At 45.0% G+C, this 16061-nt stretch overlaps 2 protein-coding genes across 2 annotated transcripts in view; both read left to right on the top strand.

Moving 5' to 3' along the window:
• The window catches only part of LOC137537848 (mucin-2-like), an 85863-nt gene extending 79499 nt beyond the window's left edge, over positions 1–6364 (top strand). Inside the window, exon 17 of the mRNA XM_068259800.1 lies at positions 6161–6364. Coding sequence (XP_068115901.1) covers positions 6161–6364 — 204 coding nt within the window. The remainder of the gene's footprint in view (positions 1–6160) is intronic.
• A 380-nt stretch (positions 6365–6744) lies between these two features.
• Positions 6745–16061, top strand: part of LOC137537847 (mucin-5AC-like) — a 108151-nt gene continuing 98834 nt past the window's right edge. Inside the window, exons 1-2 of the mRNA XM_068259799.1 lie at positions 6745–6790; positions 15294–15422. Coding sequence (XP_068115900.1) covers positions 6745–6790; positions 15294–15422 — 175 coding nt within the window. The remainder of the gene's footprint in view (positions 6791–15293; positions 15423–16061) is intronic.

Here is a 16061-nt window from a genome sequence, read left to right as displayed (position 1 = left end):
ACCTTGCACATTCAGTTGTAACTGACAGCAGCTGATCAATAACTGACAGCAACTGGTATATTTCAGTTCTGTCAAAATATTGTCAGAACTGGAAGGGTTCACTGTAAGAAGAAAATGGTGAGCTTCTGAGAGGAACGGTGAGGTTAGTATGTAATATTCATTTGCAGCCACATTATGTGTTTATTTAAATAATTTTACTCAGTTCAGGTTCTCTTTAAACTTATCCTATTTACTAAAGACCTGAGCCCACAGTTTTGTCCGCTTCTTGCGTGTGGTCCGTATTAGTCATGGAGAGAACCCGAAGACATAACAACAAAAGTTGTTTAGGTGATACCTTTAATGACTAACTGTACAAGATTCCTTTGCAAAAGAATCTTGTACAGTTAGTCATTAACCACTTTACCACCAGTGATGCGGATATTACCGTCCCTTTTTCTACCCTGTCAACACCAGGGAAGGAGATATCCGCAGCTCCCGCCGCTGTCCGCGCTCCCGCTCGCTCATGCGCGCGTTCGTGCACGCCGCCGTCCCGTTCATTGATCTAAGCCCCCGGCAATGATCGCCTGCTTCTATGAGAAGCAGCGCGATAATTCCCAGCCTAATAACACTTCCTGCAAGCGTACTTCCTACGCTTGCAGGTCGCATAAACAAAAAGTTACTGTGGCCATCTTGTGGCCAAATAGTAAAACTACACCCTAAAGCATTTTTCATATACAAATACATTAGTTTTACACTAAAAATTAACTCATTAACTCCCACACTCCCCAATTATTATTTTTTTTGTAATTAAAAAAAAAAATTACAATAAAAAAAATACATAAATAGTTACCTTAGGGACTGAACTTTTTAAAGATTTATGTCAAGAGGGTATAACACTTACTTTATAAACTATGGGCTTGTAATTAGGGAGGGACGCAAAACTGAAAAAAATGCACCTTTATTTCCAAATAAAATATTGGCACCAAACATTGTGATAGGGACAAAATTTAAATGGTTTTATAACCGGGACAAATGGGCAAATACATTTCATGGGTTTTAATTACAATAGCATGCATTATTTAAAAACTATAATGGCAGAAAACTGAAAAATGATTGTTTTTCCCACATTTTTTTCCTATTTTCCCATTAAAACACATTTAGAATAAAATAATTATTGGCATAATGTCCCACCTAAAGAAAGCCTAATTGGTGGCAAAAAAAACAAGATATAGTTCATTTCATTGTGATAAGTAATGATAAAGTTATAGACGAATGAATGGAAGGAGCGCTGAAAGGTGAAAATTGCTCTGGTGCTCAAGGGGTAAAACCCCTCAGTTGTGAAGTGGTTAAAGGTACCACCTTTTGTTGTTATGTCTTCGGTGTCCGCTTCTGTCCGCTTTTTAGCATCTGTAACATTGATGTGTAATTGAAAAGTGGACACAATTGCGTCAGTGGGCTTAGGCCCTAACTGAAGGCTGTAAACAAAGACGGACCCGAAAGCACCCGAGGGCAGAGACTTAGTGTGGGCAGCACAGTCATGGGCGGTGGCTTAGTGTGGGCAGCACAGTCATGGGCGGTGGCTTAGTGTGGGCAGCACAGTCATGGGCGGTGGCTTAGTGTGGGCAAGGCAGTTGTGGGTGGTGGCTTAGTGTGGGCAGAGGCTTTCTGTGGGCAGTGCAGTTGTGGGTGGAAGCTTAGTGTGAGCAATACCTTAGTACTGCATGTGTGGTGTGCATGCTGCAGCCACAGTTATTTTAAGAATACAGCATTTCCTGGTACAATCATAAGAAAAAGAATATTTTTTATCATATTATTGATTTATAACGCACCTATATATTTTCTGGTGCTGTACAGAGTAATGAACCAACATGAGGTACATAATAATATAGACAATGGTAAACACAAAATTGGTACATAATACAGAATTGGTAGTAGACATAGTCATTACAGTGACAAATGTAACATTGTTTTAATAATGTATAGCAAATTCCAGCATGCAAAAGGGTGAGAAAATACACTCTTAGGCCCTGTTTTTCCACTTGTCTCTGTGTGCACTTCCGAATCCCTCTAGCTGTCCCATGCATGGCTATGTGGATTCGCATTCCCAGTCTGAATTTGTGTGCGAGGAAATGCTCCAAATCACCCCTAGTGGAAACAAGCCCTTGTAGTCCACAGGTTTTATGTATCAAGACAGGATAAAAAAAATAATCTGGTCTCATCTAGTCAACGGCTGAATTAGTCAAATCAATAGAAGAATTAGAATTCTGTTTTATTTTTTTATTTAGTCCTCTCTGGCTTAACACTTACAATACAGTGACTGAATGTTTTTACAATTTCAATGCTTCCCAGAAGAAGTACAGCAATCTCTTCTACTACTCAAAGCCCTGACAATAAAACCAGACAGTGCCATCTTCACAACTTTTGAAACTTACGGTACATGTTTCTGAAAAACAGGCTGGTAGTGTCGATGGTGTGTATATGTGTCACATTGTACTACTGACAACTAAGCATCAGGGCCGGAGTTGTACTTTTTACCGCCCAAGGCCCACTATCCCCAGCTGCCCCCAGACTAACAGCATCCTAACCCCACCCCCCCACCCCCAACATGGCAGGGATTAGATTGCAGTCTCCTCTGAGTATAGTTAGTGGGAAGTGATGGCAGGGATCACACTATAAGCTCCTCTGAGAACATTTATTGACATGATGGCAGGTATTAGATTGTAAGCTCTTTGGCGAGCGGCACATTTGGTGAGAGACAGGCAGCTCAGAGATCACTGTAAGTGCCCGTTCGCTTCCCCTTCATCCCCTGAGTGCCAGTTCTGGCTGTTGGTAGCCGCCCACCTCTATGTGTAAACTCTGTGAAGTAGGACAAATGTTTGGCAGGCTAACTGCTACTGCCACCCTGCTGTCCACAGGCCCCCCCTTGCTTTCCTGGTGCCATAGGCCATGGCCTTTGTGTCCTTGCCTGAAATTCGGCCATGCTAAGCATATATACCATTATTTTCCCAGTGCTTCTGCCACTTACCAAAAGCATTTTTTTTGATTGCTTAAGAAATAACATTTACCTTTGTATTGTATTATAGGACTATTGTGCATCTAACTCTGGAAATGGATCATTCAGAATCATCACAGAGAATATCCCATGTGGAACAACTGGAGCTACCTGTCCCAAAGCTATAAAATTATTTTTGGGGGTAAGTACTGAAGCTGAGCATTAGTCATACAAAGCTTTAAGAGGTATGTGAAGGGTAATAGAGGTATACAGTTAGCTATTTCATTTAGACCCAAGCAGGCATTCATTTGCAGAGCATGTTTCTGTCTGTATCCTGCTCCTTGATCAACTGATGTCAAATAAATTACTCAGTAGCCCAGAACCAGGAAACAGGACACTTCCTACCCCGAAAACTGTAATTGCTAGAGGGTGCAGTCTCTCTAAGGAGATTCAAACTATGCCTTCACCCTTGTAGCTTCTAGCCTGAACAGCTGAATGATGCAGGCCAAGTGTAAGGGATGATGGAGCCGCCGCCGGAACACACGTGGCGGCGGACTCCTCATCCCAGGGGGATTCCGCTCTGCTGCCGGCGGGGGCAATGGGGCAGGCGGCGGAGTCCGTAAGTCCGACGGACTCCGCCGCACGCTTGCTGCCCAGAAGGTTCCCCGCCCTCTTGCCGGCTCAGTGTCTCCGGGTAACACGCGCGCGAGGAGACAGGAACTTTATCGTTCCCGAAGGGGAGTCAGCTGACCAGGCTGGTCAGCTGACTCCAGCAGTGCTGGGTATTGGCTGGGCGGCTGGGGGACGCTGCTAGAGCGTTCCCCAGCATAAAAGGAGCTGTCTGTCAGTTGCTCCTTGTCTGCTGTCGTGAATACACTGTTGTGTTAGCGCTCAGACCTTAGCTCAGTGCCCTGGTGTTGATACTAAGGATTTCACACCTTAGTTAGGATTGTATTTTGATATTGTATCTGTGCTTTGACTTCGGCTATCCTTGACTACTCTCTTGCTCTACGTTATTGTACCTTTGCCTATCTGATCCTTGTTGCCGACCTCTGCCTGATTCCCGATTACTCTTCTGCCTTCTGTTCCTGTACTGCTGCCGTCATCTCTGTTGCTGAACCCTTGCCTGTCTGACCTTTCTCCCTTCAGTGGAACGTCTCCCACTGGAGGGTTATCTCTGAGGCTTGCCTCTCCGAGACGCCTGCCCCAAGCAGACGATTACTGCTAGGGGTCGAGATTCCTCACTCTGCCTGGTTAGAGGATCTCACTCACGGGGTTCCCATTCAGAGGTAACCACACCTCTGAGGAATTGCTGTGTGGTGGATATTTCCACACTTCCGTGATATATTACTGTCTTTATTGTGTTCTTTGCTGGTGTCCAGAGGTTAGCAATATATCGGATTATCGGTGATACTGCAGATCATCAATAATCGGGTATATATCTGCATTATTGGTGATACTGCAGATCGCCAATAATCAGATTCTCTCTGCGTGCTGACACCGATCGGTACACCAAGCACCAGCAGTTTTACATACAGCAAGCGGTGAAAAAAGGTGCAGTATTTTTAATAGGAAGTCTGAATACGAAAATCATATGGTGGAAGTCTCAATACGAAAATCATAGAGAAGCCTCCGGGCGCCTAAATTTCCCTGTAATGCCGCTAATCACGGCTTTGTGGCGGGGAGGGGGAGTTAAGGGTTAGGTATTATGGGGTGGGGTTAAGGGTTAGGCACCACGGGGGTGGGGGGGTTAAGGGTTAGGCATTGGTAGGGCGATGATTAATTGGTTAGGCATCAGTAGAGGGAGGGTTAAGGGTTAGGCATCAGTAGAGGGAGGATTAAGGGTTAGGCATCAGCAGAGGGAGGGTTAAAGGTTAGGCATCGTTAGAGGGGGAGTTAAGGGTTAGGAATTGGTAGTAGGAGGTTTAAGGGTTAGGCATTGGTAGAGGGATGGTTAATGGTTAGGCATCAGTAGAGGGTGGCTTAAGGGTTAGACATCAGTAGAGGGGTGGTTAATGGTTAGGCATCAGTAGAGGGAGGGTTAAGGGTTACACATCAGTAGAGGGAGGGTAAAGGGTTAGACATCATTAGAGGGAGGGTTAAGGGTTAGACATCATTAGAGGGAGGGTTAAGGGTTAGACATCAGTAGAGGGAGGGTTAAGGGTTAGACATCAGTAGAGGGAGGGTAAAGGGTTAGACATCATTAGAGGGAGGGTTAAGGGTTAGACATCATTAGAGGAAGGGTTAAGGGTTAGACATCAGTAGAGGGAGGGTTAAGGGTTAGACATCAGTAGATGGATGGTTAATGGGTAGGCATCAGTAGAGGGATGGTTAATGGTGAGGCATCTGTAGAGGGAGGGTTAAGGGTTAGACATCAGTAGAGGGAGGGTTAAAGGTTAGGCATCGTTAGAGGGGGAGTTAAGGGTTAGGAATTGGTAGTAGGAGGTTTAAGGGTTAGGCATTGGTAGAGGGATGGTTAATGGTTAGGCATCAGTAGAGGGTGGTTTAAGGGTTAGGCATCAGTAGAGGGAGGGTTAAGGATTAGACATCAGTAGAGTAGTTGTTAATGGTTAGGCATAAGTAGAGGGAGGGTTAAGAGTTAGACATCATTAGAGGGAGGGTTAAGGGTTAGACATCATTAGAGGGAGGGTTAAGGGTTAGACATCATTAGAGGGGTGGTTAATGGTTAGGCATCAGTAGAGGGAGGGTTAAGGGTTAGACATCAATAGATGGATGGTTAATGGGTAGGCATCAGTAGAGGGAGGGTTAAGGGTTAGGCATCTGGAGAGGGAGGGTTAAGGGTTAGGCATCTGTAGAGGAAGGGTTAAGGGTTAGGTATATGTAGAGGGAGGGTTCTGTGTGAGAGTAGGGTTAGGTTAGATCATAGTAAAATATTGGTAAAGTTCACCAATATTTTACGATCAGAATTAAGTAGTAGAATATCAGTAATTTTACCAATATTCTACTAGTATCCAAACCCCTTTTAGGTAGGCGCCTTTATTATTTGCAAATATATTACATAAGGGCGCACACATTTCCAAGCACCCTTTTTTGATGTACGCATCCCTCATACCTCTTTTGATAATTACTTAAAATTAATTTTAAAGTTAGCCAATAAATGGTATCATCCTGATTCAAAACTTTCTGCTAATTCATTGATTTGTTAAATGTGTTCTTTTTACTTCACAGAACTATGAATTGCAACTGAGTGAAGGATCATTTGAGGTGGTAGAAAGGGACATTGGTGGAGAGGTTCCCTACCAGATCAGACAGATGGGCATTTATCTGGTGATTGAAGCCAACAATGGATTGATCCTTATGTGGGACAAGAAGACAAGCATCCTGATCAAGCTGAGCCCAGAATTCAAGGTGATTAAGTTGTCATTTTGCTAAAGCAATGAGTATCACTTCCCCTGAAAACCCATAGTGTTCAATTTGTTATAATTCAGGTGTACTTATGCTTAAAGTGATATTCCACCATTTAGTGAAAGATCCAAAGGCAGGCATTCATGTGCTTTTACCTGCGTCTTTATGAACTGTAATTACCTACAAAAGTGACAGATGCTGTCACTTCTCAAAAACGTGACACTGCGCAAGCGCGCCCTGTCACACTCCCATTGCCGGGAGTAATCCGTGTCTGCGAAATACTACCTGCATAAGTGCAGAACGTACCAGGCGATGGGGTCAGACACGGCAAGAGTGCATGCACAGTGCAGCCTGACTAAAGCCTTTCTAATGGAGAAGATTGAAAACAATTTCAGCCAGCCGGCAGGATGGCGAGGGAGCCAACTGAGTACATGGGGCTGGAGGAAGCCCCAGGTAAGTAAGTATAGTCATCTCAGGTTTCCTTTAAGGTCTGTGTAAGTAGTGTTGGGCGAACAGTGTTCGCCACTGTTCGGGTTCTGCAGAACATCACCCTGTTCGGGTGATGTTCGCGTTCGGCCGAACACCTGGTGGTGTTCGGCCAAACTGTTCGGGTTCGCCCGAACGGCTCATTGCCTGGCCGAACAGGGCCCCTGTTCGGCACGAACAGGGCCCTGTTCGCCCGAATACTGCCCCCCTATGGGGTCGCAGGCATAAGGGGGGAGCATGCCCCGATCGCGGGGGGGGTCGGAAATTCCCCCCACCCCCTCCGCTAGCGCTCCCCCCTCTGCCCGCTTCCCCATTCAAGAGTTAGGAAGTGAAACTGTACCTGTGCGGTAGTGGGTGGCTGGCAGTGGGCGGCACTATGGAGTGACTGAGGAGGAGGAGGAGTCCGGAGAGTGACGCGTTGAGGGAGGCCGGGCAGCGGGCGGATCAGCAGTAGTACCGTACTACTGCTGATCCGCCCACTGCCCGGCCTCCCTCAACGCGTCACTCTCTGGACTCCTCCTCCTCCTCAGTCACTCCATAGTGCCGCCCACTGCCAGCCACCCACTACCGCACAGGTACAGTTTCACTTCCTAACTTTTGAATGGAGAAGCGGGCAGAGGGGGGAGCGCTAGCGGAGGGGGTGGGGGGAATTTCCGACCCCCCCCCCCGCGATCGGGGCATGCTCCCCCCTTATGCCTGCGACCCCATAGGGCCCCCAAAAGCGGGATGTTCGGGGAGTTCGGGGTTCGGCCCGAACATGCCGAACATTGCGGCCATGTTCGGCGAACTTTCCCGAACCCGAACATCCAGGTGTTCGCCCAACACTATGTGTAACGCACAGAGATCTGGAGCAGCAACATGTCTCAACAAAACTCTCCGTACTGTGGAGATGCTGCTAACTGCATCACTTTAGCTGCAGCTTATAATTCTATAAATGTGTAAATGTGTATTGTAGCTGCAACAGACTGTAGCAGGTGCAGTACAGGATTATGGTGCTTACTGTAATGATGGATGGGCACAGGTGGGGGAGGCAGAGGATGGGTAAGAACTGGGAGTATTGGGACTTAAGGGATACTTACTTAGGAAAATTATACTATATTTGTGCATTTATACTTTGAGAAACTGGTAGTGCCTAGTTTAAATATGAAGTGAGTAGAATTTTGAGACATGCATGTTATAGTTAAAAAGCTAATAAGCTTGTACTGCTAATAGCTAACATCTTAAAATACATCTTCCTAATAGGGAAATGTTTGCGGCCTCTGTGGCAACTATGACGGTAGCGTGTCCAATGACTTTATCACAAGAAGTCTGTCAGTGGTGGTCAATGTACAGGAGTTTGGAAACAGCTGGAAAGCCTTACCAACCTGCCCAGATGACAAGGTCAGAAGGGACCCGTGTGTCGCTAATCCATACAGGCAGACCTGGTCTCAGAAGCAGTGCAGCATTATTATGGGGCCAAAGTTCTCCAAGTGCCATTCCAAGGTGTGTTCATGTGATATACCAATGTTATCCTCATAATCTACAAATTCATGAAAGTGTCACCAAACTCAATGTTCCTGACATTCTGCTCTAAGTCCAGAGTAACAATTTTGCATGAACCCTGCTGAGCTGAGTCTCATACCAGCTCTCAGTGATAATCAAGCACTTTCTCCCAAGAATATCCTATCACTGGCAGACATTAATACAAAACAAAATCACAGCATGGTATACCTTAGGTTTAGTGTATTCTTTGCATGGCAATCATAAGGAGGCTAGCATTCTGAGACATGCTCCTTCATTAAGCTCTGGTCTCTGGGGGTATGAATCCAGTCAAAAAAATTGCCATAACCCACAGCAGGATACAGCATAATTGATACTGCATCACCTTCACACAGAGAGAAGGACCAGGTGATGAAGAGCCCCAGCTATGGACACATGATTATTAACATATTTGTCTTTATTACTGTATTATTTATTACTATCAGCTTAGGGGATGGTTAATAAAATTATTTTTTAATATGTAATGAGTGTTTGATAGAGCAATGATATATTCAAACTTTAGATGTTTACCACTGTCTGCAGAACAGATTAACTTGCGCTTCTTGCTGCTTTGGACCCTGTCATCAGAAGAGGAAGTGAAGACCTTATTTCTCATTGGACAAGCATATAGTAATAGATGACACACACGTGTAGGGCGGGATTTCTAGAAAGGCCACAAAGGCCTGGCCCTAGGTGGCTGCAGCCAAAGGAGACAGGTGGAACTGAATGTGGGGCGGCTGTACATGGAGAGTAGGAAACAGATTGAAAAAAGCAGACTGTAAATAGGGAACAACACATGGATGAGGTCTGCTGCTGTCCAAGGGAGCTGTACATGAAAGAAGGGGGTTGCTGTACATTTAGTGCACATGGTGGTGGTAGAAGGTGAGCAGCAAGAAAGATGACCTGGGGGCGCTCAAAGTATAAGTTTGGCCTTGCACACTTTCTAAATTCTACTCCTTACAGAGGAACGCCAGTGAAAATAATGTAATAAAAAAGTGCTTCATTTTCACAATAATTCTGTATAAATGTTTTAGTCAGTGTTTGTAAAAGCTTTCCACCCCTTGATTTACATTCTGACATTTATTACATGGTGACATTTTTATTGCTGGCAGGTGATGCCACTGGAAGTAGCTGCTGCTTGGTTTTCGACAGTTGGAAACAGCTGTAAACAGTCATTTCTCACAATGTAACGAGGTTCACAGACAGGAAACTGCCTCACAGTTTCCTGTGGGAGGGGTTTCACCGCAATATTAGCCATACCGAGCCCCCGATGATCTGTTTGAGAAAAGGAAACGATTTCTCATGGGAAACGGGGACTGGGATGAAGTTCAGTTCTTGGTCACGGTTTCTCTTTAAGCCATTAAAACCATTAATCTCCTGTTCTCAGTGACCTGTCATTGAACTCTCTAGCAGGGATCCAGGTATGAATAACATTTTTAAAAGGTTGTAACCCTTGATTACTGTTTAAAACTAACATAAAATATTTTGGCTGTGGAGATGAGCGTAATGACCTAATTACGATTTTGCGAAATTTCGCGTAATTAGTGTAATTACGATTATGGCCGTAAGTACATAATCGTAACGAAGAAGGATTTCGCGAAATTTCGCGTAAGCGTAATTTTCGCGTAATTTTCGCATTACAGTCGTATCATGCCGTAATTTCGCATTAAACGCTACCGTAATTTCGCGTTAAACCGTAACGCTCCGTATAATATAAAAAAGCCGCCGACTTTAAGGGTTAATAGCAAAGCCCCCTTAAATGCTAAGAGCCTCAAATTTGGAGAATATATTAAGGAGATCAGGAGGAATAAGAGGAAAATTTTTTTTTTCAAAAAGACCTTATAGTTTTTGAGAAAATCGATGTTAAAGTTTCAAAGGAAAAATGTAAACATTTAAAAACCCGCCGACTTTAACGGTTAATAGCAAAGCCTGCTTAAAGTTTAGGAACACCAAATTCCCAGGGTATATTAAGGGGATCAGTGGGAATAAGAGGAAAAATTTTTTTTTCAAAAAGACCTTATAGTTTTTGAGAAAATCGATTTTTAAGTTTCAAGGGCGAAAATGTCTTTTAAATGCGGAAAATGTCAGTTTTTTTTGCACAGGTAACAATAGTGTATTATTTTCATAGATTCCCCCAAGTGGGAAGAGTTTTACTTACTTCGTTCTGAGTGTGGGAAATATAAAAAAAAACGACGTGGGGTCCCCCCTCCCAGACCTCTTTAACCCCTTGTCCCCCATGCAGGCTGGGATAGCCAGAATGCGGAGCACCGGCCGCGTGGGGCTCCGCACCCTGACTATACCAGCCCGCATGGTCCATGGATTGGGGGGTCTCGGAAGGGGAGGGGCAGCCAAGCTTTCCCCTCCCCCTCCGAGCCCTTGTCCAATCCAAGGACAAGGGGCTCTTCTCCACCTCCGATGGGCGGTGGAGGTGGAGGCCGCGATTTCCTGGGTGGGGGGTTCATGGTGGAATCTGGGAGTCCCCTTTAAAAAGGGGTCCCCCAGATGCCCACCCCCCTCCCAGGAGAAATGAGTATAGAGGTACTTGTAGTACCCCTTACCCATTTCCTTTAAGAGTTAAAAGTAAATAAACACACAAACACATAGAAAAAGTATTTTAATTGAACAAAAAACATAACCACGAAAAAAGTCCTTTAATATTCTTAATTAACCATTAATACTTACCTGTCCCTTTAAATAAATGATCCCACGCAATATCCTCGGAAATGTTCTATCAGTTACAATGTAACAAAGTTATTATGTAACAACTTTGTTACATTGTAACTACGCCGCACCCGACGCCACTCGCCGCTCAGCCGCCGCATACGCGTCCGTGCAGGACGCTAAGTCCCCGCAGCTCCCGCTGTCCACCCCGCCCACATCTGTCACCCACATGTCACCCACATGTGGGTGACATGTGGGTGACATGTGGGAGAGGCGGGGAGGGCAGCGGAGCCGGCGGGGACTTAGCGTCCTGCACGGACCCGACAGAGCTCTGAGCTATATAGCTCAGAGCTCTCTAAAGCATCTTTGTATTTGGGCTCCAAGGAGCCCCATTGGTCCTTAGCAGACCAATGGGGTTCCTTCAAATCAGAAGGAACCCCATTGGTCTGCTAAGGACCAATGGGGCTCCTTGGAGCCCAAATACAAAGATGCTTTTGAGAGCTCTGAGCTATAGCTCAGAGCTCGGGTCCTGCAGCGCAGACGCGGTGGCGGCGGCGGCGGTGAGTGACGTCGGGTGCGGCGTAGTTACAATGTAACAAAGTTGTTACATAATAACTTTGTTACATTGTAACTGATAGAACATTTCCGAGGATATTGCGTGGGATCATTTATTTAAAGGGACAGGTAAGTATTAATGGTTAATTAAGAATATTAAAGGACTTTTTTCGTGGTTATGTTTTTTGTTCAATTAAAATACTTTTTCTATGTGTTTGTGTGTTTATTTACTTTTAACTCTTAAAGGAAATGGGTAAGGGGTACTACAAGTACCTCTATACTCATTTCTCCTGGGAGGGGGGTGGGCATCTGGGGGACCCCTTTTTAAAGGGGACTCCCAGATTCCACCATGAACCCCCCACCCAGGAAATCGCGGCCTCCACCTCCACCGCCCATCGGAGGTGGAGAAGAGCCCCTTGTCCTTGGATTGGACAAGGGCTCGGAGGGGGAGGGGAAAGCTTGGCTGCCCCTCCCCTTCCGAGACCCCCCAATCCATGGACCATGCGGGCTGGTATAGTCAGGGTGCGGAGCCCCACGCGGCCGGTGCTCCGCATTCTGGCTATCCCAGCCTGCATGGGGGACAAGGGGTTAAAGAGGTCTGGGAGGGGGGACCCCACGTCGTTTTTTTTTTATATTTCCCACACTCAGAACGAAGTAAGTAAAACTCTTCCCACTTGGGGGAATCTATGAAAATAATACACTATTGTTACCTGTGCAAAAAAAACTGACATTTTCCGCATTTAAAAGACATTTTCGCCCTTGAAACTTAAAAATCGATTTTCTCAAAAACTATAAGGTCTTTTTGAAAAAAATTTTTTTCCTCTTATTCCCACTGATCCCCTTAATATACCCTGGGAATTTGGTGTCTCTAAACTTTAAGCAGGCTTTGCTATTAACCGTTAAAGTCGGCGGGTTTTTAAATGTTTACATTTTTCCTTTGAAACTTTAACATCGATTTTCTCAAAAACTATAAGGTCTTTTTGAAAAAAAATTTTTTCCTCTTATTCCTCCTGATCTCCTTAATATATTCTCCAAATTTGAGGCTCTTAGCATTTAAGGGGGCTTTGCTATTAACCCTTAAAGTCGGCGGCTTTTTTATATTATACGGAGCGTTACGGTTTAACGCGAAATTACGGTAGCGTTTAATGCGAAATTACGGCATGAACGAAACGCGAAATTTCGCGTTGAAAATTACGCTTACGGTATTTTCAATTACGATTTTAATGGCAATTTCGCTACGCAAATTTCGCATCGTAAACGCAAATTTCGCATGCGTAATTATAGTAATGCGAAATTACGAAAATTTCAGCTCAACTCTAGGAGTTACCATTCAACCTTCAAAAATGAGTGATTGAGTCTTTTGCCTTGTCTAGAAATTACCACCAATAATGAGTGGAAGAGATACCTAAGCAGTTCTGTTCATCATTCAGGTTGACCCTACAGCATATTATGAAGCGTGTGTCAGTGACACGTGTGCCTGTGATTCTGGTGGTGACTGTGAATGCTACTGTACAGCGGTTGCTGCTTATGCTGCTGCTTGTAGTGAAGCCGGAGTCTGCACAACATGGAGAACACCAGAAATTTGCCGTAAGTTGAAACAAACATTACTTCTGTAAACACAAAACAAAGAAATGTTCATTTTCTTAGAGTCCTTTTACACTGTGCAAAGTCACCAGATTTGTGGTGCAACCATATAGTAAAGCAGTTCAATAAAAGTACTGTATGCTTCACAGCCACTGTAAATGGGCATGTCATCCGGTAAACACAGCATGCTGTGTTACTCCGAAAGAACCCACCGCACCGCACCTGATGTGAAAATACCATAGAAATATAATTGCATTACGTTGGGAACTTGCTCTATTACCCAGCAAGGCATGCTTTTTTTTTTTTTTTTTTTTTTTTGCTAGATCACGTATATTCTCCATTTTTCTACAACTTGTAGAAAAGCCCTGTAGAAAATCCCTAACCTGTACTTCCTATAAGCTACAAAATGTGAGCTTAGAAATTAAAGGCAAGCAATGAGTACCTGTCCATAACCCTGAATGCAATGCTCCCACTCTATAATAACCAGTGGAGTACAGTCCTCTATAAAGCAACACATGGGTTTTATATTGGGTAAACAATCAGCTTCTAACTAAAAAATTTACCTGTCCACCATTCAGTACCAAAGTGACTGCTTCCACATCTTGCTCTATACTGCTTGATGCAGTAGCATGCTATAGTAAAACATCTCTCAAACACCACAGTGGAACTCTAGGCACTCAGGTTTATTTCAAACCAAGAGATATGATGCAGCCAGTGGCGTAACTAGAACTCATTGGGCCCCCCTGCAAAACTTTGGATGGGGCCCCCCTTGACCCTGCTGAACACTAAATAGGGACTGTCTGCAAATCTGTGTCTGCAAAACTTTGTACGATATCTTAGCAGTGGCTGAGCAGATGCAGTCATTAGAAAAAACGTGTAGAGAGCAGATTTTTTTTCCTCCATACCCTTAGTTGTCAGTCTCTAAGGACAAGGAAAATAAACTCCTCCCCCCACGGGGCCCCCTGCAGCTTTTGGGCCCCCCTGCAGCTGCATCCCTTGCAGGGTCTATTGTTATGCCCCTGGATGCAGCTAAAATCATTTGAGCCTATTTTTTTATTTGCGCCGGGGAAAGGATAATAAAATACATTCAAAGTAAAACAAAAAATAAGAAATGGATTACCTCAGTAAAAACAATCAAAAGGAAAATATTATGTATGCTGTGGCAACGCATTTTGTGAGCTCAAACGTCTCTCTTCATCAGGCCAAAATTCAGTACCGGGATCAAATCTTTTTCTCTGACGTGCTCAATGCTCGGAAAAAGATTTGATCCTGGCACTGAATCTTGGCCTGATGAAGTGAGATGTATGAACTCACGTAACACGTTGCCTTAGTACAACTATATAAATATATATCATTTTTTAAAAAATTTGTTTTCAAGATATCCTTTCTTTTCTTTAAAATCTCTCAAGTTGCTTAACCACTTGATGACCCACCCTTTACCCCCCCCCCCTTAAGGACCAGCGCTGTGTTTAGTGATCTGTGCTGGGTGGGCTCTGCAGCCCCCAGAACAGATCAGGTAGCAGGCAGAGAGATCAGATTGCCCCCCATTTTTCCCCACTAGGGGGATGATGTGCTGGGGGGGTCCGATCTCTCCTGCCTGTGTGTGGCTGGCGGGGGGGGGGGCACCTCAAAGCCCCCCTCCGCGGCGAAATTCCCCCCTCCCTCTCCTACCTGCTCCCCCCCCCCCCCCCCGGATGTGCAGCCAGTGACAGGCTCTCCCCTGTCACATGGCGGCGATCCCCGGCCGCTGATTGGCCGGGGATCGCCGATCTGACTTGCGGCGTTGCTGCGCAGCAGCGCCGTACAATGTAAACAAAGCGGATTATTTCCGCTTGTGTTTACATTTAGCCTGCGAGCCGCCATCGGCGGCCCGCAGGCTATTCACGGAGCCCCCCGCCGTGAATTGACAGGAAGCAGCCGCTCGCGCGAGCGGCTGCTTCCTGATTAATCAGCCTGCAGCTGGCGACGCAGTACTGCGTCGCTGGTCCTGCAGCTGCCACTTTGCCGACGCGCGTTATGAGTGCGCGGTCGGCAAGTGGTTAAAAAGAACCCTTTTTATTATAATAATGATTTTATATGCTTTCTCGTTTAAAAAAAAAATCAAACATTTCCAAAGTGCAACCTGTAAAATGCTGTTATTTGCTATTTCCAGCTCTGTTCTGTGATTTCTACAACCCTGAAGGAGAATGTGAGTGGCACTATAAACCTTGTGGCTCTCCCTGCCTGAAGACCTGCAGGAACCCCAGTGGGCAGTGCATGAACCAGCTGCAGGGATTTGAGGGTTAGTGGATCCAGGGTTCTTTCAACCCTATATAAGATAGAAGAGCATTTTGCAACATCTTTATGACATTGCACATACCCATTTGTTTTACTTGTTCTGTAACAGTCACTCTCTATATTTTTTTCATTCTATGAATATGAAATTCTCTCACCTAAGCTTACTTTATATCATTTTTTTTACATAACATCTCATAATTGGAAATACACATCACCTGTGGCATAGCTAAGGAGCTGTGGGCCCCGATGCAAGTGTTACAATGGGGCCCCCCATGCACTATATACATAACCTTTGATACGGCGCACCAAAACTTGCCAAAGGCAACTACAGTGTCAGAGGTGCAAGAAGGGGATGGGGAGCACTTTGGTAATGATTACCACTATTCAAAGTATCTATAGAAGTGATTATTATGAGCAAAGGACCAATAGAGAGCTAATACTGAAGTTGAGGGAGGGCCCCTCAGGGCCCCTCTGGCCCAAGGGCCCCGATGCGGTCGCTACCTCTGCACCCTCTATTGCTACGCCCCTGTACATCACACCCAAGAAGATGTTAAATGTCCAGGCACGATCTGGCAGTTGACTAGCTAGCTATAGCCATGCATGCAAAAGCTACACACATGCAGGTTATAAAGACTAACAATGA

Source organism: Hyperolius riggenbachi, chromosome 11 (assembly GCF_040937935.1).
Source record: "Hyperolius riggenbachi isolate aHypRig1 chromosome 11, aHypRig1.pri, whole genome shotgun sequence".
Taxonomy (NCBI): domain Eukaryota; kingdom Metazoa; phylum Chordata; class Amphibia; order Anura; family Hyperoliidae; genus Hyperolius; species Hyperolius riggenbachi.
This window is presented reverse-complemented; position numbering and strand designations above follow the sequence as displayed.